Raw genomic sequence first — 26,627 nt, forward strand, 5'->3', positions numbered from 1 at the left:
TTATTTAAAATTGGCGTAGTCTGAGAAAATGTCAACAAAATCTTGAACCACTCTGTAGCAGTAGTCATATTGCTCCTGAAAAGGAAAAGCAGAGGAAGAGTGTTACAGTGCATGTACAGTACTGTATGCGATTACCACACTTCTAAAATGATCTGATCTAATCTGCTATGTACATTTGATATGATGGCGTTTTACCCACCACAGTCTGGACCATGTGTGGTCTCTGCATGCGTAAACTCTTGACTGTCTGAAAAACGTCCAGGAGGCCCTCAGCCTTCACCCTCTCCAGAATGTTACTGAGGGCGATGAAGGTGCCGGTCCGACCCGCACCAGCACTGAAACATGAAGGACAAAGCCATCAGCAACAACATCACAAAAATAAAAAATAAATAGTTTTGTTGCAAGATGGGGCGATCGATTAGTTTTCTCGGTTAATTGATTAGTTTGGTCTATAAAATGTCACAAAATGGTGAAAAACGTCGGTCACTTTCCCCCCCCCCAAAAAACCCAAGATGACGTCCTCAAATATCTTCGTTTGTCCTGACCTGATCATAGAAGACTAAAGAAACCAGAAAATATTCACATTGAAGAAGCTGGAACAAGACCATTTTAGTATTTTTTGTCTTAAAAATTTGATTGTAAAAAAAAAATAGTTGGCAATTAATTTTCTGTCAATCGACTAATCATTGCGGCTCTTGTGCAGAATTGCAATTGAGATTCTGCACTTATAGAAACTATGCCTGCAGATTGAAGATGAACTCCGTTAATGATGAGTCTGTAGCTCAGTCGAAAAATAAGTCAAAGTTGAAATGTTTTCCTCTCTTTAACAATAGGGCTGCAATGGAATCTCTATCATCTTAGAAGCACATCCTCCTTTTCTCTCATTCAAATGGAAAAAGTTAGCTGGAGAAAAGGTGACCTTTGTGTAATAGTGCTAATAATTATCCTCACTTAAAGAGGAGCTAATCCAAACGCTAACACTAATCAGTTTGGAGGCTCAGTGTTTGACTGAGTCAATGTTTGTGTGATGGAGAGGGGGAGAGAGAGAGAGAGACACAGAGAGACAGAGAGAGAGAGAGATGTGCGATGTGCAGGAGAAGTGTAGAGAGACGTTGGGGATTGCAATGGGTTAGCCCCATTCCCGAGGGGGGCGGAGAAAAAGCTTTAAAAAGCCCCTCTCAGACAAGCGGTGATGAAGGAGTAGAAGAGAGTGATGACACCATTTCCTGTCGTTAGCTCATCTTATCAGATTAATCATAGTGGGAGTCGGAGGAGATTTCACTTTGAGAGGTTTTAATTGACTGTGAATCGGTGGATTGGATCAGTCCCAGCGGGCCGAGCTGCTTTAGAATCACTTCACCTGAAGCTAGGTTCTGATCAAAGCTTCCACAGCTAAGTCTTTATAAGGGATCACATAAGTAGTGTCGGCGGAGAGCACCGGGTCTGCCGAGGCAAAGTGTAGAATTTATTGTAACAGGCATTTTGTGGGAAAGAAAAAAAATGACTGGCTAAATTGAAATTCCTTCCAAAAGCATTTTTGTGTTTGGTGGGACTCCAGTGATCAGGCCCTGGGAAAAGTACAGTGGAAAAGGAAGGAGTTGTACTGAAAGTGTGTGATGCATCTACTTAGTTGTTAAATGTTTTGTGGTAAAAGGGCATTATAGGGGTAGTAGAAGTAATTTATATCCTAAGATGCACATCAGTGCTTGGTTCTGGTGCTTGGTTCCTTGGATCCTCTTGGTTCTGGTGCTTGGTTCCTTACCTGCAGTGCACAATTATGGGATGGTTTCCCGACTGTTGCTGCTGCCTCTGCACAGCAGCAATGATGTCAATCATCCCTCTTCCCTCCGCCGGTATTCCGATCTCAGGCCATCCGTGGAAGTGGAAGTGCCGGACATGTTGTGACTGTTTCTCCTGGTGACATGGGGGAATATGCTGTTGTTTTCATGCAGTTGAGCAGCTGAGTATTTTTGGAAACGCTGCACTTAAGACGATATCATGAAAAGGTATAAAGCGGATATAAAATTAATAGGTTTGTCTAACAGCTCAATGAAATATTGGAAGGCAATTGTATACATTTAAAATACTTATCTAAGTAGATGTATAATGTTGTATGTGAAGCGTTACGCACTGGTCTGTAGGTGAGCACCATGTCTTTCAGAGTGAAGGTGTCACACAGTGTATCTCCAGTCAGCTCCAGAGTGTAATCTCCAAAGGTTATACTGCCCTCTGATGGCCAGTACTGGAAACATTTTTCCTGGTGGGAAAGGTTAGATGGAAATACTGTTACATTTGACTCAGATCTCCTACTTTTGGTGATATTTCCCATTCCCGTTGCACTCCATGAAAACAGCAGAAAAGGAGAAAATATACATGAGCTGTGAATATGGCTTGCTGTATTTCCAGAAACATAAAAACAACAAAAAACGAAGACATAAACAAATAAAGAAATAGCTGAAATGAGCAAATCCATGTTTCACAATGTACTTTTGCAAAAAACACTAGGCTTTACCTGCTCCCTCTCCTTGAGTTCGGTGAGCATAACGATTGAATGACACCTCCACTCCCACACCATCCTCCAGAAGTCCTCCGCCGTGTGAGACAGGGGGCCCTGGGTCGCGATAAAATAGTCCTTCTGCCTGTAGCCCTGCAGGGAGGATCATCGAGGAAACAACACTTGGGGGTGCAACCAACATCATATTTGACATTGTTTCAAAAGGTAACAATAAGCTATGAATATACTTCTATGGGAGATCTATACGAGAGGTCAGGAGGGAGCGCTTACGTCAATGAAGGAAGCATTGATGTAGTCTGTGAACTCCTGTCCTCTTTTCACTGAGAGTATTACTCGGTTGAAATCATCTGCGAGAGAAAAAACAACAACTTGCAATTCCGATTTCGAATAAAATAAAAGGTTGAAAAGGTTGATGGAAAAAACAGCAGAGTAAAACTTTAACCGTGTTATTAAAGATGAATATGCCGGAGCCATATCAATATTTTCCACTATTAAAAAAAAGTTGTACGTTGGCTTTTTCGTTTTGTTTTGTTTTGTTTCGTCACTTTACTCGGCTTTACAGTAGGTCGAGGTACAAGCCGTATCCAAATGTCGTTCGTGACACGGGCAAGGAGTTGTTTAGCCAGAGATCTGCATACTTCAGGCAGCAGTGGGATCTTTGATGTCACTTGGATGTGATGTATTATGGAACAGTTTGGGCTGTCGGAGGACCTCCTTACACGGAATGATCTGAAGCACGCGGTTCTTCTTCATGTTGGCAGGAAGGTTCCCAGTTCTCATGTTCTCCTTCATTATGCGCACGTTGGTCAGCTTCTGATGGGAGCAAATAAGACAGGATGAACATGATCAGAAAGTTTCAGCTTCTGATGGGAGCAAATAAGACAGGATGAACATGATCAGAAAGTCTTTTACTCCGTACATCACATGTGCCCCGGTAAACCTCTCGCTGATTTTAAAGTTGGAACAGCCAATGCTTCAACAATCGCGAAAAGTGAGGCTGGACATAAACACATCTTAATAGGTTTCTTATCAGTGGAGCAGAAGATGAGTTCAGCAAAAAATAAAAAATAAATAAGGTGGTAAATAAATATCATATAAAACTGAGATATGATCATTATTGTGTATAGTGTGTACAGTATGAAATGTTCTGTTTGCTTCTGTTTGGTTTTGTCTTAGAATGTCATGTAAAAAGGGTAGGCATAATAAGCCAAAACTTCAGCCTCCACCTTTTCTCTAATTTCTTGTTTGTTTTCCATTTCATTTAATGCGTTATTGTTATTCATTTTATTTCTACTAGGCATCTCGCACGCTCGATTCCTAGGCTCGCCCGCTACGCAGGGTCGCCCACCCTGCAGCTCACATACGCAGCTTGGCCGCTGTGCGGCCTCGCCCTGGCTGCTCCTTGATGACATACTTCTGGGATGCTGGATCACCTGTCCTGTTGCTGGCAACATACAGGACAGCTGTCCATGGCTGAAGACGGGGGTCTGAAGCCAGACTCCCACTTCTTTCAGTGTCTGCCCCTGGGACTTGATTTTGCTCTTATGACATCATCAGTGGGACTCTAATGACATCACTGATGATGTCACAACTGCTTTTATGACATCACTGATGACATCATCAGTGGGACTTGTGTATGTGTGTCTGTCTCGTGTGTGTGTGTGTGTGTGTGTGTGTGTGTGTGTGTGTGTGTGTGTGTGTGTGTGTGTGTGTGTGTGTGAGAGATATGTCACAATGCCTCTGACAGATAGATAGATAAATAGATAGATAGATGGATGGATGGATGGATGGATGGATGGATAGATAGACGGATGGATGGATATACAGTACATACATTTTAGAAAATTGTTAAAAAGGACCGAAATAAATGACTACTACTACTAGAATAAGATGCACAAGGGATAAATTCCAGTCCAGTAGGGAACTGTGAGGGGCACCAAGCGACAGTAAATTCAATGTGGCAGATAGGAAGATAATATAACGCTATAGATTATTCAAAGCATTGATATTTATGTTACTGCTGCCATGAGCTGCACCCTGGGCAAGTCCTCCTTAACTGACTGGACTGTTTAGTGTGAGTGAGTTTCGTTCTTCTGTACCCTGAACTCCTCCTCCAGGCCCAGCCTGTCGTGGGGCGCCCTGGTGTTGTGCAGCCTCTGCAGATGGCCCTCCAGAGAGCACACGTCCAGCTCGGTGTCTCCGTACAGATAGTACTCCAGCAGAGCCTGGTAGATGAAGGAGTACTGCATCTGAGGGGGGGATGGAGAGAAACGGTGAGGAAGACAGACAGAGAGGAAGGAAGGAAGAAGAAGCAGAAGGTAGTGGGGGAGTCTGGGTAGTTCAGAGGTAAAAGCACTACCACCGCGGAGACCCGGGTTCAATTCCCGGTAGCGGTACCTCCAGCTTGATCAGACGTTCCTACAGACACAGTTGGCCGTGTCTGCGGGTGGGAAGCCGGTGGGGTATGAGCCCTGGTCGCTGCACTCTTCTGGTCGGTTGGGGTGCCTGTTCAGGGGGGAGGGGAACTGGGGGGAATAGCGTGATCCTCCCACGCGCTACGTCCTGCCGGTGAAACTCCTCGCTGTCGGGTGAAAAGAAGCGGCTGGCGATACCTGCACATGCATCGGAGGAAGCATGTGCTGATCGCAGGGGGAATTGGCCAAGTACGATTGGGAGAAAAAATACTGGTTTAGTTTGGCAAACTATTTCCTCTGTCCATCTTTCTGTCCATCTTAACATCATGGACAGGGTTTGTTTTGGACGTCCTTGCTTGTTTACACCACAGCCAGAACACCGAGCTGAGCTGTCAGTCCAAGGTGCAACAGGTCTGACGGGGTCAGCACTTACATCTGTCTGGATGAGTTGACAGCGCTGCTCTCGTATTCTGCTCACAAAGCCAAAGACATCCACCCTCTGCTCCATGTGCATCATGTCCATCATGCCGTCGATGACGATGAAGGTCCCTGTCCTCCCCACCCCGGCACTGCAGAACACACACAGGAGCCACAAGGTCCTCTCTGTTAGAAATACTCAAGTAGCAGTGTGTAGATCAGGGATGGGCAACGTTGATGATAGAGAAGGCCACACACAAAAAATCCTCGCTACCAGAGGGCCAGATTGTGAGCGTGCACTTCCACCAGTAGCCTACTGTAACACCATCACTCCCAATTATAGCTACTAATTTGATGAAAAAAGGACTGGTAATCCAAGTTTATAAATTACATTTATATTTTTCATATTCAAATTTAATAATTCTTACATTCAGATGACACCAGAAACTTTGGTCTCGCTTTAAAACAGCCCGCTACAGCAATTTGATGGGGTACATCACCCAAATATGTGATATTAATCAGATTAGTAATGTTGCAATGTGCAATGTGCATCCTGGATATAGTTTGTTACAATAGCGTTAGCTCAAATGCTAACGTTAAACAGTATGTGGATGGACAATGCTAATGCCATTAGCATTTTGGGTTGTACAGTAAAATAAAAACACAGATTTTGGTGGTCTAACCTAACCTAACCAAAAACGTCCGCCTTGTAAAAAAAACAAATACAAAAAACGGTTTATTTTTTAAATTGACCCAGGGCCACATGTGACCCGCGGGCCGCCAGTTGCAATGCCCACCTCTGGTGTAGATAATAAACAAAATGTATCGATTGATTGATTGATTGATTGATTTTCATTTCTTTTTGTGTCATGCACACAACGTACCAACCCTCATGACACCAAATTGTGTCGTTGCAGTGGTCAGTTCGGTCTTAAACCAAATATTCTGTCTTCTCTCCCCGGCCTGACAAATAAAATCCGCTTCAAAAAGGTTCCCTTTCTAAAGGACAACTCAAGAATCTCATAGTCACCCAACTCAAAGAAGGCAACATAAATTGAGCAGATTTTACCCCAAAAAAGTACATCCCTTGCATCTTCGTATGCAGGACAGTAAAACAAACAAAAAAATAATCTCTCTTTCAATTCCTCTTAACTCACACAGCAAACACAGTCTGTCTGTCTGTCTGTCTGTCCGCTGGATCCGTAATAACTCGAACGAGCACCGAGAACAATATCCACAGAGATCTTTGCTTTGTTCAACACGTAACATAGTACAGCTTCGAGATCTTTCGAATAAAACATATCATGGCCTGATAGAAGTAATAGGCCTTGTTGCGTTCCTGTTATGTGCTTTCTCAACAGAGATGTCAACTGTGGTCAGCTCTAAGCACGTGTAAAATTGCTTCATGTCTGCAGCCCCAAAAACCCTCCTAACAGATTTACAAGGGTCATTTGGACAGACGGCACCTCCGGGAGCACAGGCCTGGGATTCCACAGCGGGGTGTTGAAGCCTTTTCAATGGGCCCCATTCAGAACAACAGGCCCCACTCCCTCAGCACCTGTTGCAGCAGTTGCTACAATCGGCTGCAGATTTCTTACCGAGGCTTTATACTGATTGAGCGGACAAACAAATGCACATTCCAGGCGTCCTGTTACTGCGTAAAGAGGAAAAAAGTCCAAACTGTTGATGCTTTGATTCAGACCCTTAAATTAATACATGAAGAAGAAAAAGTCCAAACTGTTGATGCTTTGATTCAGACCCTTAAATTAATACATGAAGAAGAAAAAGTCCAAACTGTTGATGCTTTGATTCAGACCTTCAATTAATACACGAAGAAGAAAAAGTCCAAACTGTTGATGCTTTGATTCAGACCTTCAATTAATACATGAAGAAGAAAAAGTCCAAACTGTTGATGCTTTGATTCAGACCCTTAAATTAATACATGAAGAAGAAAAAGTCCAAACTGTTGATGCTTTGATTCAGACCTTCAATTAATACATGAAGAAGAAAAAGTCCAAACTGTTGAAGCTTTGATTCAGACCTTCAATTAATACATGAAGAAGAAAAAGTCCAAACTGTTGATGCTTTGATTCAGACCTTCAATTAATACATGAAGAAGAAAAAGTCCAAACTGTTGATGCTTTGATTCAGACCTTAAAGTCAACCTTTGACCTCTCTTTCCTGTCTCATTCCACAGAAACCACATCTTCATGCTATTGGCATAACGGGTCAGACACTGTTGTTTTACATGCCATGATTTTAAACATAGTTTTGCTCATTGTTTTGTTCCAAAAGGATGTTCATTGTTTGAAAAGGGACACAGGTAAGGATTTATTCTTCAAGATTAATTACCGGTGGTATATAGAGTGCCTAAGTCAACGCTTTGGAAAATCCTTACAAAAGAGTTTTACTTTGTCAAACAAACCAAGCGATTCAGCTATATTCAGAATTAGGAGAGACCATAGAACATTTCACTTGGGCCAACTCCCCGTCCCCCTTTTGGGGCGTTGAGGTGGGAGGGGATGTTTTTAACACCCTGCAGCTCGCGTTATTGGATTTGAAATGGCTCTTAAATTCAACCAAAACTAAAACTATGATGTTTTCCCTCTGCGCAAACAAAGGTTCCAACCCAGTCTCCATCAATACCCTTGACGCTATTCAATCTGTTGGACAAAAGCCTACTATTTTAAATTCCATAGTGGCGACTTTGTGAAGAAATTTAAATTCACTCTGGGCTTTCTGTACAGGCTTAAGTCCTGTTTCTCCATGGTGTCGAGAAAACACTTAGTTACTGCCCTTTTTTCTCAGATTGATTTTGGCGACAATATACAGGTTTGCCCCAGCAGCCACCTCGTCCAAACTTGACCCTCTGTATCATTCAGCACTGAGGTATGTCACTGAGACCCATCATTGTACCCTGTTCATTCCTTACTTTGCGTAGGCTACAACATTGGTACATTTTAGTTTCTACAATTATTTCGTATTTATTACCTTTTTATTTAAGCAGAACGTTTACATGCCTGTAGTCTGACTCGTGGAAGCAGGCTGCGGGGATAAGATCTGCCATTGGTGCCGACCATTCCGGTCGGAGCGAAGGGAAATCCCTTTCTGCTCCCTGCATGTCGCTCTCAAATGCCTCCGCCGCCGTGAAACAACAACGCTAGCTAGCAACCTACACGCTGGAAATGGCAAGTTGTGACGGAGATTTGGATCGTGCAATAAAGCAGGCCTGCTCGGTACTTTTGGTGGATGGTTGTAAAGATAACAGAGCATTCCCCCCTCGCCCCCGCTATACCAGAGTGAGAGTAAGAGGAGCCAGACTCTCTCCTGCGCGGGTACAGCACGAAATGGAGATAGTCTGGCAAGCTGGTCTGTTCTACTACGCCCCTTGGTCCTGGAATGATCTCCAAGTGGAGCTGCTCAGTGGCCAGCAGATGAGACTGTGGTTGTACTGGTCAGCTTCCAGGTATGAATGTGTGTGTGAATGTGAACAGGACACTCCTGAAAAAGAGAGCATTGCTCTCAGTGAGACTCCCCCTGTATAAATAAAGGTAAAAAAAAAAAAAAGCCAATCTCAAACTCGAGACTCTTATTTCTTAAAATTATTTTAAACTTAGAATAAAGGAAGTGGTTACTGTTGGTTGCACTTGTTTCAACTAACATGTAAACACACAACTAAATATTATATTGCTGCCCTTTTATTCATTATAAGGCTTTTTCAAACCGTCTATGGAGAAATGAACGGGGTATGAAATCCCTTCGGGCTCATGCCATACCCGGAAGAGGGCGGGACTTAGGCGCTCTAGATAGCATTTTGTAAATGTACTCTGTGTTTATTTAGCTGTTTGTAGATCCTTGCCCCCGCACACGGTTACCTGCAGTGCACAACAACGGGTCCGGCGTAAGACGGGTTGACCGTCTTGACCTTCTTGAGGAATTTCAGCATGCCAATGGGCGAGAACGGCACCCCGAAGTCTGGCCAGCTGGTGAAGTGGAGCTGGGTGACCAGGCGGGGCGCCCTGGGGCCATCGCTAGCCTGCTGTGAAGCACACAAACACACACACACACACAAACGTACGTTACTGACTTACTAACCCCAACCATTACTCTACTACTTGCTGTTAAAATTATCCAATTTCCCCATGGGGATCATTAGTTTGATCCTATCTCATCTTAAACTAAGCAATTCAATTGAATTATGAAAACGTATGATGCCATTTTCAGAGCATCTGTTTCTCTGATTGTATATTGTATTCAGTTATTACTATAAACACACCTTATGCTGAAAAGTCACTCACAATCCACTGTACAGTGAATGTTGCCTAATCAGACACAGCAGTGATACATGTAGTATATTTTACTTACATATTGTACACAGAACTTCCTAATGGTGTAGTCGACCAGTACGGTAAAGTCCTCCATCGCCACTCTGACATTTCCGTACATCCAACAGCCTTGGTCAGGCCAGTACTGATAACATTTGTCCTGGTGGGAGAATCAGAATCAGAACAATTAACAGCTATCCTTCTTTAATTAGAAAACACATCTATGCCTTTAAAGACACTTTATAATCATTACAAGATACACTCGAAACGGTTGTATTGCCAGTACGTGTGTATTGTATTTGTTGTGTGCGGTTCACGCAGACAATCAAGAGGAACGTGTGCTGCTCCTCCGTCAGTCAATACGATCTTCACGGTGACGTTTCAACTCATTAATGGGATTCTCAAACTAATTATCAGGAAGCTTCTCAGGATCTTATCAACAATTATTCCCTTATCGATCCCCGATGCCTCTGTTCTGCAGTATCAAACCCCCGTTTGGCTCTCGATTGATCGTCCCTTTGAGGCTAAATTTAATGTGATGCTAAGTAATCTGCTGGGTGACACGTCATATAGATTCTCAGTTGGGAAAGGGTCAAATAAATTATGCCCGTGACTTTGGGTCAGGAGAAGACAAAAGGCGCTCGAGTAGTGGCACATCAGAGCCATATGGATTGTGTAGGTGCATATGCTAGATGCTACGCTAGATGCTACAACATGGAAGGAGGGTACCTGAAGACAAACCTACCTCTTTCCTTTCCTTCAGATTGGTCAGCATTACTATGGTCGCTGTCTTCTGTTCCCAAATCATCCGCCAGAAGTCAGCCACCGTCTCAAGCTTTGGGCCTGAAGGGGAATCAATAAAAACAACAAAATGTTATGCATAGGGATGCACGATAATAGTTGTTTTTTTGCTGATATCCGATACGCTGATATATTCCAACTGTTTTGGCCGAATGCACGCATTTTTCCCCACCTAATTTCAGAGAACATCACAAGTCTCTCCTGTAGTGGAATGAACACATTATTATGCCTGCTCTTATCGTGACGGTCCACTGGCAGATGTAATAGACATTAATACTGTATTATAACGACTTCAACTTCTCTAAAACAATACCATATTTTTATTTACGTAACATTTTTCATTCAAACAAAACTGTAAGAGTCATCCTACTTAAACAGCCTTGAATCATTTAGATCTTCATTTGGATGGATTTGAATGATCCATGAATGGTCACTTTATCGGCAGAATCGCCGTCATATCGTCACATCGCCATATCACCAGAAATGATCGTTTCAGGACGATGCCGATATTTCATTTTAAAGCCTTTATCGGGCCGATACCGAGCCGATATCGTCGTTCATCATAAAACTGAAATAAATGTATATTTACCTTGAGCTGCGATGAATTTGCTCTTCTCTTTATAACCCTGTGTGGAAGAGAACAACGTATTAGTGCCCATTTCTCATAGTCTATGTTTGCGAAAAAGCTCCTCGAAAGCTGCAGTTTGTACTGACGACTCACGTCGATGTACGACGCATTGATGTAGTCTGAACACAAATGGCCATCCATGTGATTTAACACCACTCTTGAATGGTCATCTGTTGAAGAGAGAAGAAAAAGATCAAACGCCCGGGAATAAAGTTTTCTTCTTATTTTCATTCTAGTGCTACCCTTAGTTTTATTGATCAAAGTCCAAAGGTTACATTTATATTAGCCGCTGCAGAATATAGATCTTCACTCACATGGTAAAATGTTCGGGTATCTGTTTTTCTCTCTGTTGTGCTCTCTGCTCGCCTCCTCAAAGGACCCATGGTGGTAGTAACATGGCAGTGACTATAAAGAGAAAGATAAAAAAATAAAATAAAGCCACTCATTACACATTCATATCCAATACGAACATAACATTTTATGACTAGTATTTGGTGCTTGTTCTATACATGCTGCACACACCACATGCGTGGCGGTCACAGTTCGATTGTAAACAGTTACATACTCTGCTGCTAAATAGTTAAACGGATCAAACCATTACTCATGTCTGGCTCAGGTGTGTGGAGGCGGTTAGTAGACCTACGTTGAACTCTTCTCTGAAGAGCTTGCCGTCGTCTGCGGAGCGGATCCGGTACTCGTCCTCCAGGGAGTCCAGAGGGATTGGGAAGTACCTCTTGGATGGAGAGGGAGATCTGGGGAGGAGGACCACTGTCTGCTCTCCTGTGCGGGATGAAATATGACGGTGGGTCAGAACATTAACGTTTCCCCGCAGAGAACATTACAAGCTCTCGTAGCACCTGCGAAAACAAGCCTGATGGTCATTAAGATTTCCTACTTTTGGGGCGACGTGACAGAAATGATTTCTTGAGTCGTAAACATGCTGCTGCTGCTGTTGCTGCGGGAAACGGTCTCAGCCCCAAATTTGCCCTTTTCCTTGCTTTTTTGTTTTGACTTGAAATGAAAGCTTATACGGCTCCTTATGTGCTCGGAAAGTTAAGGGCCTACAGAAACATCTCAAAGTACCTTAGTAGGATCATGAAAGTTTCCTAGCACATAAAGGACACTGTAGACTTACAATTCACATAAAAATGAAATGAAAGCAAAAGACTGGCATTGCAACATTTTCACGCGCCACTAGTTGTATATATATATATATATATATATATATATATATATATATATATATATATATATATATATATATATATATATACTGTATATATGATATAGATATATAACAGCAAAACAGTACCTTGTTCTTCCAAGAAGCCATTTGGAATCTTCTTATCCACCGACGTCACTAGAGCTTTCCTGTGGTTTTTGAACCTAATTAGAAAACAGCGAAGAAGAGAGTCAAGAGGATAAAGGCCAGTTATCTGTATTAAAAGGAGAAGACCAGAGATAAGCCCGTCCTCTGGAACACGGCTGCTCAGCACACAAGGCAGGCAAACAGCAAACACCAAAAACTAATATGAACCATTTGAGAGAGACAAAGCTGTTCCTTCTCATGAGAAGCGCTGTGTTGGCCCGCCGGGAGGACGAGCCCGAGGTCTGAGTGTGTCGGTCAGTGAATGAGTCTGAACTGACCACACTGTCTGTTTGCTGTCTTACTTGAGGTGCAGCTGTTAACCCATAAGCCCCCTGTTCACCAGCTGTTCCCAAGCCACTGACCTCTAACCCCCCCCCCCCCCCCCACCCACCCCAGAGAGAGAAGAGAGACAGGAATAGAGAGAGAGAGAGAGAGAAAGAGAGAAATAGGGAGAGAAGGAGAGCTACACAAGACAAATAGGTATTTTTCACAGCAGCCATTTTGTGTCTAAAAGGCAGGGTGAACCCAGGTGCAACCAAAATATTAATGAGGGCCCCAGCACTGGAACACCTAAACGGATTGGAAGTTGGAAACCCTCATTAATGTTTTGGTTGCACCTGTGTTTACCCTGCCTTTTAGACACAAAATGGCTGCTGTGAAAAAGATGAACGGAGTGAGCTTTTTTTGTCATGGTTGTAAGAGCAGTATAGCAGTATTGTGTGTGTGTGTGTGTGTGTGTGTGTGTGTGTGTGTGTGTCTGTGTCTGTGTGTGTGTGTGTGTGTGTGTGTGTGTGTGTGTGTGTGCGTGTGTGTGTGTGTGTGTGTGTGTGTGTGTGTGTGTGTTGTATTTACCTTAGACAATAGATTGTCAGGAGGACAATAATGATAAGAAGCAGTGATATGACCAGTGTTGAGGGCAGCACATGAGCCCCCTGATGGGTGGGGTTTTCTGAAAACGAGACAAGGTGGGCCATAATTAGTTCCATATTAACCTCACACCAAAATACACAACATTAATTAAACGGATTCTTGATATTTATTTGATCATTTCAGCATCGCGGGAAAACACAATTGTAAAGACGTCTGTTCCTTTGTCACGTGCAGTAGTATTGTTCTTCAGGCCTTGCAGCAATTACCTGCAGTTTGGTTCTCATGGGAAGAATTATTCAAGACTATGGAGGTGGCAATCAGAAACAACACCATTGTCACTGTGGATGAAAAGAAACATTGTTCAATGTCCAAAACAAAACACAGTATTTCACTGTTCCCTCAACAGAAAACAGATAAGTCCTGTAATGCTTCACAGACTCCACTAGAGGGGACCAAACCAATGAGAAATGTCTCCTGGTGAAGGAGAGAGCTCAGTCTGGATGAGGCTGAAGAATGCAGCCTGTGTGTGTGTGTCTGACTGGGCAGTGCAATCTGCCCACAGCCTTGTCCTGTCACGCTGATGTGAAAGACGAGCAGCATCTCAAATAACTTCATATCCAGACATCGGAGCAAAAAGGAAGCATTATCTCATAGGTGACAGCAACAAGATCCCCTGTGGTCTTTGAAATGGACACTGAAGATGAGCTCAACATAATGTTTGTTAGATGTAAGACATCTCACTTTGCAATACTATCTTTGATCTATGACACCATAGCAGGCACAGCATCCTGCTTGGTGACAGTAAGACTCAGCTGGAGAAACTATGACACATTGATACTCAACATTGCACAGATTGTTCAGTGACCCAATGGGCTTAATTGTCATTTTCCTTTAGGAGCAAAATGATACTAATGAACAGACGACTTAGATAGAGAATCATAGTGTTAGTGCATGTAACAAGGGGGTAGCTCGTAGCTCCGTTCGTGAAGCCAATGTCTTAAACCTGCATTCTTTCGAAGTGCCAGCAGAGGGCTACTCCACTGGCTGCAAAAAGAAGTCTGATTGTATAGAAGCCAATGGGAAAAACGACCCTATTTCTCACTTGATTTATAGCCTCAGTAAACACTTTCCTAATGAGTTCATGATCTCAATCACTAGTTTCAAGTCCTCTTCAATACAGCAGGATGTTAATTTTGCAAATGATGCTCCCATTTAGAGTCAAATAGCCGACAAGGCAGACTATGTTTTGGGGCGTGATTGACAGGTCGCCTGTCCAGTGATTGCGCAGCTCACCGATGCAGGACCAATAGCAAATAACCAAGATGGCGACGGTGAGAATGCCAACCTCAAGGCTTCAAAACAGAAGTCCAAAAATCAATGGGTGATGTCATGGTAGCTACGTCAAGTCAAGTCAAGTCAACTCAGGTTTATTTGTATAGCCCTAATTCACAAGCATGTCTCAGAGGACTCCACAGAAAATATGTCTAGCTAATTCTAGCTGACACAACAGTAGCAATTACAGTAGTAATAATAATACATTGAACAATCATATGATAGAGAAATATAGAAAATATAGAAATATAAAATAGAATGGGCACCATACTTTAGGGTAGAATGGGTGCCATGCTTTAGAGTAGTGGGGGAGGAGAACAGGAACGGGATTATACGGTCTATGATAAGTATATAGGTTATGACATAACCTATAGACTTAAATTACCTATCTATATACAACATAACAACCGTTATATTGTTGGCTTTACTGTAAGAGGAGACCAGATGGTCTTGTTTTCCTCTTCGCCTTTCCCTCCCTCTCTCTCTCTGTCTCTCTCTCTTTCCCTCACTCCCTCCCTCCCTCCCTCTATCTCTCTGTCTCTCTCTCTTTCCCTCCCTCCCTCCCTCCCTCTATCTCTCTCTGTGTCTCTCTCTCTCTCTTTCCCTCCCTCCCTCCCTCTCTCTCTCTCTCTGTCTCTCTCTCTCTCTTTCCCTCACTCCCTCCCTCCCTCTCTCTCTCTTTCCCTCCCTCTCTCTCTGTGTCTCTCTCTCTCTCTTTCCCTCCCTCCCTCCCTCCCTCCCTCTCTCTCTCTCTGTGTCTCTCTCTCTTTCCCTCACTCCCTCTCTCTCTCTCTTTCCCTCCCTCCCTCCCTCTCTCTCTCTCTCTCTCTCTCTCTGTGTCTCTCTCTCTTTCCCTCACTCCCTCCCTCCCTCTCTCTCTCTTTCCCTCCCTCCCTCCCTCTCTCTCTCTCTTTCCCTCCCTCCCTCCCTCTCTCTCTCTCTCTCTCTCTCTCTGTGTCTCTCTCTCTTTCCCTCCCTCCCTCCCTCTATCTCTCTCTATCTCTCTCTGTGTCTCTCTCTCTCTTTCCCTCCCTCCCTCTCTCTCTAACAGTGAACCATCATTTTGTTCTAATAAATCACATTCTCACACTTCCCAGTTACTCTTTTCCCCGCTGGAAGCTATTAGTGATTTTAATTGCAGCAGAGCTCGGTGAGAGTATCTCCAAAAGGATATGTCCCGTTCCTCTCGTGACACCAGAACTAAACTGTTTCTGACACCTTCTCCTCCTGTCTTACTGTATTATTATCTCCAAACCCACATCCGTCTCCTCTCTTCTCTCTAATGAGAGGGGAAGAAATCATAGAATAAATTGGGCAAACAGAAATCTGCCTCAATTTGACGGAATAAACGAGAGAAATAAGATTTGAATGCCCCAATTTATCCTCTGTTCCATCGCCTGCTCGTTATAGAGGACAGGGTGGAATAATTCATGGTGTCAATTTAGTCCTTCTAGAACTGGGTCATCTAGGGGCCTAATTTGTGATGTTTTCAGAGATTCTTTTTGCATACCACCCTGGGGGGGGGGGGGGGGGTGTTCATATAAATATAACTCCCAATGCTTTTGTAGGAACTGGAGCTACATAATAGCGCTGTGACAATGCCCTGATGTTCAAAAGCAAAGTGTATGATGCAACTTCTGAATTATTATTTGACAACAAATTAGGGGCTTCTGGATATCGCACAGTACAGCATCTCTGCAGTAAACATAACACCCGTGATAAAGACACACCCACACACACACATAACACACACACACACACACACACACACACACACACACACACACACACACACACACACACACACACCACATGTTTGTTCCCCCGTTTCTCACGTCACACGGATGCATCATGCCTGCACATACGTTGCACAGCCAGAGGGTGTGTGCTGCATGCAGCATGTGCCAGACTGCGTGGAAGGAGCCAGAATATGTCTCCAGTGTTAACAAGCTGACAGTGTCAACACCTGCTGTTCCCACGCTCCCCCACTGGGGGCAAATCACCTCCACTCACACACCATCCCCTCCTGCAGCTTCACGCTGCAATGCATGCTGGGTACGGATCGATGCAGAGGTCACACGGTACGTCTCGCATCTGCAGGCAGTAGAGTGTCGAGTACGGCCAATGGATTGTCCCTTTACTGCAAGTGGCCGCAATAAACCCAGCGCTTCCCCTACCATTCTACAGGCCTGGCGGGCCCGCCAGGCCAATGACGCCCCTGCCAGGCCAGAAAAGAAAATGTTTTTGTTTTGTTTTGTTTTTGATTTTTTTTTCCTGCTCTCCCGAAAATTTCAATAAACCTTTATGGCATAGTATTACAATACATGTTGTTCCAAACTTCTGTTGATTTTGAAGAAGGCCGGACGGCCGAAACGTCATCATTAAAGTATGCATATGGAGCCAGAGTGTGCGACACTTTCTTTCATTTAAAATATTATTACAATACAACAATACTGGTGTTGACAGTAATAGAAGAGATGCCAAATCATTCAAAACAATAAGCATTTTTTGCTTTTAGGAGCATCGTGCCAGCGTGCGGCGCTGTTCCAAAACGTGTCAACGTGTGTCGTTGCCTGGCAAATGCACATCCCATAATACAACTGTTCGCATCGCATCCCATAATAGTATGATGATACTTGGGATGCCATTGCGAACATAGATGCGAACGGGTTAGCTAAAAGTTTAGCATCGCCAGCGATGGAGGTCAAGTGTGTGTCTGAAATTTGACATGGAGGTCGAGTGTGTGAAGGTGTGTGATGTGTTCATGCCAATTAGCTAAAGGCTAAATTTGCATTATGTTGTTACAGTTATTGCGAATTAGCGCTTATTTAACGAACTAGGCATCTTGCGTGCTGGAAGTGATGTGTGGCAGTGTGTGAGAAAATGATGGCATGATGGCAAACCCTAACCCTGGGTAATTCAAGGCTCAATAAAGCTGTCAAACCCCACGAGTCATAGCATCCGAAAAAGGACTCGGCTTCACTTTACCATCAACCTCACCTTGGCTCTCACATCAGAACCTGAATTAGCCAAAGTCACCCAGAGAAAAGTGCCATCAGAAATAGCACCAGCTACCCTAGAAACACATCCTTTCCTTTTGGCAGTCTGTAGCCTGCTTCCTCATCTTAATCATTCATTCAAACCAAACTGTACAGTAGACGCTGCTCTTATGTATTTCACATTTCCAACTGCAAAAGTCAAAAGGTATTTAAGGTTTTTTTGTGCTGCTGTTAAAGTGAGGGTCCTTTATATACATTGCTCGACCTCAAATCTCACTGTGATGATCAGTAGTCATATCTTAATTTCCTATCCATCCATCCATCCATCCATCTATCCATCTATCTATCTATCTATCTATCTATCTATCTATCTATCTATCTATCTATCTATCTATCTATTTATTTATTCATTTATTTATTTATTTATTTATTTATTTACTTATTTATTCATTTATTCATTTATTTATTCCGGCGGCTGTCAAAGCCTTTTCTGCTTGTCGCAAAGTGAAAAACAACAACAGTGAACTCAACACATTATTTCCATCATCTTCAGAAGCAGCCAAAACACAACTGTGGTGAAGTAGTGGGCGGATTCCAAGGTCTGGACCCAGGCAACATCTCCTAGCTTCTCTTTCAATTCCCCAGACAGACAACTGCTCTCAGACTTAGATTGACGTGCCCACCTTCCTCTCTGAATTTAAGGATGATTTTAAATTCCTCTCTGACAATTGCCTGGGTCCAGACCTTTGAATCCGCCCACTCAACTGAGTTGGCTGCTTCTGGAAATGGAGTGTGACAAGTTGACAATTCGGGGGCGTCCCGGTCGCTCACCTGGTAGAACGCGTACCACGAAAGCTTTGTCCTTCACGCGGCCGACCACGGGTTCGAATCCGACCCGTGGTCCTTTGCCGCATGTCATCCCCACTCTCTCTTCCCACCTTTCCTGTCTGGCTACTGTCCTATCTGACAAAAATGCCCCCCCCCCCCCCCCAAAAACAAACAAACAAACAAACAAACAAACAAACAAAACAAACAACAAGAAAAACAAGTTTGCAATTCAGTCTGATATCAGGCTACTCTCACACTAAGGCCTTGGCCACACTGATCCGTCAGAAAATGGACAGAACAGATAGACGGATAGGTTTATGTCCGTTGCATGTACAAGTAACCTACTTGTACAGCAGGTGGCGGTAAGCACCTTGAAGGTGTCAGCGACCCGCCTATAAACCGAGAGAAGAAGAAAGCTGGCGTCAGCTAGCTGTTAGCTCTGTGCGCTATACGTTACATATGTGGCAATAAAATGCCACCGAATGACCAGATTAGATGGTGAAACCAGACGGTGACACTGACTATCACGTTGTACAACAGCGGGATGGTGTACACAGCATTAATTATAGCCTCCTTCACCGCCTCGGCCGCCATCTTCTTTGAAAAGTTGAAACAAATCTCGGAACGCCTCCTCTCGAGACCTCGACTCTGATTGGCTAAACGGACAGTGACCATCCGACCATCCGACCATCCGATACGTCCATCCAGAAAAAGTTCATCCCTCTTCAACTTTCTGTCCATCAAAACGTATGCAAATCTTCTGGATACGTACGCTTCTGAGTGCTCCACGGACAGTCGGACAGCTGTCATTGAAAATGAATGGAAGTGAACAGAGAAATGAACGCACACGGACAGACACCACGGATCAGTGTGGCCAAGGCCTAAGCCTCTTTTACTAGTTTGACTTAATGTTCCTTCATCTCGCCTGTCTCCATAACATCATCATCTTCATCTTCCTGAGTCGACATCCTCATCCTGCCACATATGTGCATTTCTGAAATGCAGGATGCTACAACAGGGGCAGCCCACCCTACTCTGCCTCTGCCACCCTGCATTTCAAAATCCCCCCCCCCGCCCCCCACACACACACACTTGACCTCCATGCCAAATTTCAACCCTCTGACCCTGCCATCCTGCATTTCCATATTTGCCCCGCCCCCTTCCCCCAAACAAATTGGCATCAACACACACACACACACACACACACACACACACACACACACACACTCCATGCCAAATGTCTGCCTCCTAGGGCAAAAACTGTGCCCGCTAAAGCGTGGTGAACTACACACACACACACACACACACACACACACACACACACACACACACACACACACACACACACACACAGCACAAGAGAATGACTGCCACACCTCTTCCAGAACTTTTGTTTTCACGCCACTTCCTTCCCTGATACACTACGTACTGTAATATCACTAAGCACCCTGCAGCAAACACATAGACACACACACACACACACACACACACACACACACACCACACATGTTTGTTCCCCCGTTTCTCACGTCACATGGATGCATCATGCCTGCACATACGTTGCACAGCCAGAGGGTGTGTGCTGCATGCAGCATGTGCCAGACTGCGTGGCACATGCTGACACACACACACACACACACACACACACACACACACACACACACACACACACACACACACACACACACACACACACACACACACACACACACACACACACACACACACACACACACACACACACACACACACACACACTAACCACATGCTAGATGAAGTAGATTGATATTCTGCATGGTGCTGGAGATGAATTGCCATTGAGCAGCTAGTGGGACATGATGTATGGCATGTAAACACATAAATAGCTCAGTGTCCAGTCTGACCTGACCCTGCTAAAAGCTTCAGCTGTGATGGAATCAGCATTGATTTTCAAAAATGCATGATTTCTAAATTATTCAACCGTGTGCTATCAGTGACATTGTCTGTCTGGAGGACATTTCTGGATCTCTGCCGAGGATACTGCTTATTGACCTATCAGGTGTGGAATAATATAAAATAACATTGTAAAGTATGTGCGGCTATGTGTTTAGAAATCGTGTCTGTTCAAATATGGATATTTCAAATATTGAGTACTCGCATTTGTTTGTTGTTGTGGTGTGTGTGTTTTTATCTCGTTATTTCTAAAATAGCGTAACGTTAACAAGTTGCTTTAATTTGCTTAGGTATCAAATGTTCTTTTTATAGTGGCGTCTCAAACAATAAAACATGTATCAAATAGATAGTCGTATCCTTTCAAGTCTCAGGTTCTTCACAAATCAATACAGGCTCAAAGACAAATCCATGTTGTGGTTGGCACAGGATGGATGAGATGTCTCTCGTCTCCTAGAGATTTCTGTTTCCTGTTTGTTTGTTTGTTTACAAGGACAGGATGAACAAAGGAAGTGCAAAATAAGAATGGCAGAAACAGCCACCACTTCAGCTGTCAAGTGCTTGGGAAAAGGATGTAAGTAGGGCACAAATTTATGCCAGTAAAGTGAGAGGAAAGATGAGAGGAGAGGAGAGGAGAGAAGAGGAGGAGAGGAGAGGAGAGGAGAGGAGAGGAGAGAAGAGGAGGAGAGGAGAGGAGAGGAGAGGAGAGGAGGAGAGGAGAGGAGAGGAGAGGAGAGGAGAGGAGAGGAGAGGAGAGAGAGGAGAGGAGAGGAGAGGAGAGGAGAGGAGAGGAGAGGAGAGGAGAGGAGAGGAGAGGAGAGAGAGGAGAGGAGAGGAGAGGAGAGGAGAGGAGAGGAGAGGAGAGGAGAGGAGAGGAGAGGAGAGGAGAGGAGAGAGAGGAGAGGAGAGGAGAGGAGAGGAGAGGAGAGGAGAGGAGAGGGGAGGAGAGAGAGGAGAGGAGAGAGAGGAGTGGGGCTGGAGGTGATAAATGTCTGCATTCCGGGTTCAGAGATAACAGCCATAATGGAAGACATCCTTTCTACACAGAGAATGAAGCGCCTCTGTCAGGTCAGTGTGTATTAAGCTCCTCCGTCAGGTCAGTGTGTATTAAGCTCCTCTGTCAGGTCAGTGTGTATTAAGCTCCTCTGTCAGGTCAGTGTGTATTAAGCTCCTCCGTCAGGTCAGTGTGTATTAAGCTCCTCTGTCAGGTCAGTGTGTATGAAGCTCCTCTGTCAGGTCAGTGTGTATTAAGCTCCTCTGTCAGGTCAGTGTGTATTAAGCTCCTCCGTCAGGTCAGTGTGTATTAAGCTCCTCTGTCAGGTCAGTGTGTATTAAGCTCCTCCGTCAGGTCAGTGTGTATTAAGCTCCTCTGTCAGATTAGTGTGTATGAAGCTCCTCTGTCAGGTCAGTGTGTATTAAGCTCCTCCGTCAGGTCAGTGTGTATTAAGCTCCTCTGTCAGGTCAGTGTGTATGAAGCTCCTCTGTCAGGTCAGTGTGTATTAAGCTCCTCTGTCAGGTCAGTGTGTATTAAGCTCCTCCGTCAGGTCAGTGTGTATTAAGCTCCTCTGTCAGGTCAGTGTGTATTAAGCTCCTCCGTCAGGTCAGTGTGTATTAAGCTCCTCTGTCAGATTAGTGTGTATTAAGCTCCTCTGTCAGGTCAGTGTGTATGAAGCTCCTCTGTCAGGTCAGTGTGTATTAAGCTCCTCTGTCAGGTCAGTGTGTATTAAGCTCCTCTGTCAGGTCAGTGTGTGTTAAGCTCCTCTGTCAGGTCAGTGTGTATTAAGCTCCTCTGTCAGGTCAGTGTGTATGAAGCTCCTCTGTCAGGTCAGTGTGTATGAAGCTCCTTTGTCAGGTCAGTGTGTATGAAGCTCCTCTGTCAGGTCAGTGTGTATTAAGCTCCTCCGTCAGGTCAGTGTGTATTAAGCTCCTCTGTCAGGTCAGTGTGTATGAAGCTCCTCTGTCAGGTCAGTGTGTATTAAGCTCCTCTGTCAGGTCAGTGTGTATTAAGCTCCTCCGTCAGGTCAGTGTGTATTAAGCTCCTCTGTCAGGTCAGTGTGTATTAAGCTCCTCCGTCAGGTCAGTGTGTATTAAGCTCCTCTGTCAGATTAGTGTGTATTAAGCTCCTCTGTCAGGTCAGTGTGTATGAAGCTCCTCTGTCAGGTCAGTGTGTATTAAGCTCCTCTGTCAGGTCAGTGTGTATGAAGCTCCTCTGTCAGGTCAGTGTGTATTAAGCTCCTCCGTCAGGTCAGTGTGTATTAAGCTCCTCTGTCAGATTAGTGTGTATTAAGCTCCTCTGTCAGGTCAGTGTGTATGAAGCTCCTCTGTCAGGTCAGTGTGTATTAAGCTCCTCTGTCAGGTCAGTGTGTATTAAGCTCCTCTGTCAGGTCAGTGTGTATTAAGCTCCTCTGTCAGGTCAGTGTGTATTAAGCTCCTCCGTCAGGTCAGTGTGTATTAAGCTCCTCTGTCAGATTAGTGTGTATTAAGCTCCTCTGTCAGGTCAGTGTGTATTAAGCTCCTCTGTCAGATTAGTGTGTATTAAGCTCCTCTGTCAGGTCAGTGTGTATTAAGCTCCTCTGTCAGGTTAGTGTGTATGAAGCTCCTCTGTCAGGTTAGTGTGTATTAGGCTCCTCTGTCAGATTAGTGTGTATTAAGCTCCTCTGTCAGGTCAGTGTGTATTAAGCTCCTCCGTCAGGTCAGTGTGTATTAAGCTCCTCTGTCAGGTCAGTGTGTATGAAGCTCATCTGTCAGGTCAGTGTGTGTTATATCCTCACATACAGCTGGCAGTATTTCACATGAGGGTTAGCTGCAGTTGCAACAAGACTAGCTTTCAAAATACATCAGTCTAGATAGAAAGGTAAGAGGCTTGTATCTAGCATAGCACATATTACAAAACATGGCATGGAACCCCTCCTAGCATAAAGCCTTCCATAGCACATAGAGACGGCATGCTAGTGTGGGTCAAATCCCAGTTACTTGTCCTCTGATCACTGTGTCTGCTGGATGGTTAAGGTCAAAAGAATCAATCAGCAGAAATGATATGAAATCCAATTAGGCTCATCTAGAAGAGAGACACTGGCTCATTTCCCATTAATGGATTGAATTTCAATTGATTCCCTGGGTTGATTGAGTTGAAATGAAATCGACCTGGACTGTGGTCAGGAGGGTTAATAAAGGACTTACACTCCCAAGCAACGCCAGTGAGATCTGGTATCAGTTGACCCGTCGGTCCATAGCCACCATGTTCTCCTAGTTCCTTTCCTGGTTGCTCTTTACTGGGGTTTTCTACCCTCAGTCCAGCTCCCGCTCACATCCTCTCTGAGGTCTTGGTACCGGTACCAGACGGAGAGAAGATTGTGTTTTTTTTGCTGGTTTCCGGCGGCTGAGCTTCTCTTGGAAGTGTGTCGGAGCTTCAGACTTGGATCACGACACATGGGCTCATGTGGTCTTCATGAACAGACGCCACCTGGAGAATGAAGCAGAGTTCAGCAAGTTAGAATACATATCACAGGGACGCTCTAGTTTAGCCCACATTGGGCCTGCAGTGCAGAGTAGACTCCCATTTGGTGAAATCTGGTCTCTTGGACCCAAATTTGAGGCTATATTTTTACTGTTTGATGTGTTTTTGTCCTACTGTGTTGTAGGTGGATCGATAATAGGGAAAGTATGATCAAACAAAATAGTCTTTCTTCTGCATCCTCTACTTGTGCTAACTTCTTATAAATGTAACCATGCTGAGGTCTGGCAATTCACCGGTCTGCCGGGGACCCCTCGGCGCCCCCTGGTGGTCCCTGGACCCCATGTTGAGAAACAGTGCTGTAGAGTAATGTTAAAGGAACACTCCGCCCATTTTCAACCAGCTTTGTATCATTAGAACATCAGTAGTATATCAGAAAACTGTAAACGGTTTTGAAGTCTGTCATTTAATTTGACAGTTATTGAGTGTTAACACGTTGAGTGCCAATGACGAGATATCTCGGCTTACAGGATCCAACCGTTGAGTGCCAAAGACGAGATATCTCGGCTTAAAAAAAAAAAAAAAAAATTTGACGGTGGGACATCGATCAACCCCTTTTACGTCTCCTATACCAATATTGGAGGAAGAGAATGTGTATAATCTATTTTACCGACCAGCTAAGTGGCGACAGTGCTCTCCAGACAGAGAGAAAGCCAGCAAAAACAGCCGCGGGAGAAAGCCATTCTCAAGGAAATAGCTGGGCGAAAACGCTTTCGATTTCACACACACACACACACACACACACACACACACACACACACACACACACACACGCGCGCGCGCGCGCGCACACACACACACTCGAGTACCTTTGAGCATAAATAAGACCAGAATCGCAAAAGCTTCATCAAAGCTCTCAGCCGACACCCCAAGAAACGAACGAGCCCGTTTTACAGTAATCCAGAATTGCCCGAGAGCGGCCGCGGAGCCAGCAGCAGCAGCACAGACGGAGGGAGGAGTTTGGAGACACACACACACACACACACACACACACACACACACACACACACACACACACACACACACACACACACACACACACAAACACAATACAGTATACAGACTTGCCCAAGGGCACCCATAATCACAGGCACGTGAGGCAGAGTCCTGCGCGGGTCTGATTTTCAAGACCCGGTTCCGCCCGGCCCCGCGACGTGCAGTACCGACCCCGCTCCGCGAACCCGCACATATGATCAATCAGTACCGCAACCCACCCCGCCCGGCAGACATGAGACCCGCCCCCCGACCCGGAACCGCATATATATAATAACCGTTAATCTGCAGTGCAAACATTTTGTAGTGAACCAAACGAAACTGCCACCGTTTCACACGAGAGGCGAACAGCAGTCTTTCTGGCCGAGACTCGTCAGCTGATGTACGTTAATTAGCTTTTAGCAGCTGCTAGCTCACTAACCAGCTGGATAGCTCTGCTATCAGACACACAGTCAGACAGTTACAGCAAGCAAAGTGACTTACCAGCTATTTCCAATATGTCCGGTATAATCCATACTGCCTTTATGATTGCTGTTGGAGGAACGTAAATCCACGTTGGGATGAGACCTCTCCACTTTCACGCTATCCATCCATGACCTGTTGTTGCCTGTTGCTATGAAAACAGCCAGTGTGTATGTTTGACTGGAAGCTAACGTTAGCCTACTATATTATCTGTCCGACTCGTATTGTCTCCAATCAATCACCTTGACCGCAGCTGAGTTTTGAATGTTTTGTGCAGTCCATATAGCATCACACATTGCACAGTATGCGCATACTTGAAACGATGCCGGTTATGTAAACAAATTAGCGAAAACGTGCGTCAGAAACTTTTCTCCTGTTCGAGTCAGACCAGCTGCCAGACACCCCCCCTGCCAGACACACCTTCCCCCTGCCAGACACACCCCCTGCCTCCATCTGAGTGCAACAGAAAAACATACAAGGCTCATACGTTGTCGTTGTTCCACCCGCCGCCTGTCCGCATTTATTAATTTTTACCCGCCGCCCGACCCACCAATTTACAGAAGTGTATTTTTTACCCGCCCCCCGCGTTTTTTTTCGGGTACCCGGCGGGGCCCCGCGGAACCCCGACCCGGTGCAGGACTCTGACGTGAGGTGGTTCTAAAAATCCATTTATCTCAAAACTCTCTGAAAATCTCTGAAACCATGCTGTACTCAACGGCTAATATCTACATAACTACTAACTCTACAAACTAACTCTTTTAGACAGAGAAAGCACACATTCTATTAGTACTTTTGTGAACTTTGTGTTCAAAAAGTCAAAGCAGAAAAGAATCCTCGGCTCTTGTAAAATGAGCCAGAATCCTCAAAAAAACCCTCTGGCAGATGCTAACTACAGTATTGAAAAAAGGCTGGCAGTGAATGTGTTAAAGTGTGGACTGGTCCACACTTAAACACTTTAACACTGAATAACTCATTAACTCAAATCAACTCTCAATAACTGTCAAACTATTCATCATTCATCTAGTTTGACAGTTATTGAGAGTTGATTTGAGTTAATGAGTTATTAATTTGAGTTAGTGTGGACCAGTGATGTCACTGGTCCACACTTTAACACTCAATAACTGTCAAATTAAATGACAGACTTCAAAACAGTTTACAGTTTTCTGATATACTACTGATGTTCTAATGATACAAAGCTGGTTGAAAATGGGCAGAGTGTTCCTTTAAGTAT

General features: G+C 44.5%; 1 protein-coding gene across 1 annotated transcript; it reads right to left on the reverse strand.

The window, feature by feature from the left end:
* On the reverse strand, positions 1 to 23,718 carry LOC310788942 (receptor-type tyrosine-protein phosphatase epsilon-like; the record flags this gene model as incomplete). The annotated part of the gene is made up of 20 exons (XM_083650530.1): positions 23,608 to 23,718; positions 13,606 to 13,677; positions 13,322 to 13,418; positions 12,413 to 12,486; positions 11,744 to 11,880; positions 11,415 to 11,505; positions 11,194 to 11,270; positions 11,062 to 11,098; positions 10,417 to 10,514; positions 9,712 to 9,831; positions 9,222 to 9,385; positions 5,363 to 5,498; positions 4,615 to 4,764; positions 3,235 to 3,328; positions 2,786 to 2,862; positions 2,513 to 2,647; positions 2,132 to 2,257; positions 1,763 to 1,914; positions 200 to 335; positions 1 to 75 (listed from the first exon to the last, which is right to left on the reverse strand). The coding sequence occupies exons 2-20, from the start codon at positions 13,670 to 13,672 to the stop codon at positions 1 to 3; spliced, it is 2,043 nt and encodes a 680-aa protein (XP_083506656.1). The 5' UTR covers positions 13,673 to 13,677; positions 23,608 to 23,718.
* Positions 23,719 to 26,627: the final 2,909 nt, after the last annotated feature.

The sequence above is a fragment of the Poromitra crassiceps genome (assembly GCF_964638095.1).
Source record: "Poromitra crassiceps genome assembly, chromosome: 14".
NCBI classification, from domain to species: Eukaryota; Metazoa; Chordata; class Actinopteri; order Beryciformes; family Melamphaidae; genus Poromitra; species Poromitra crassiceps.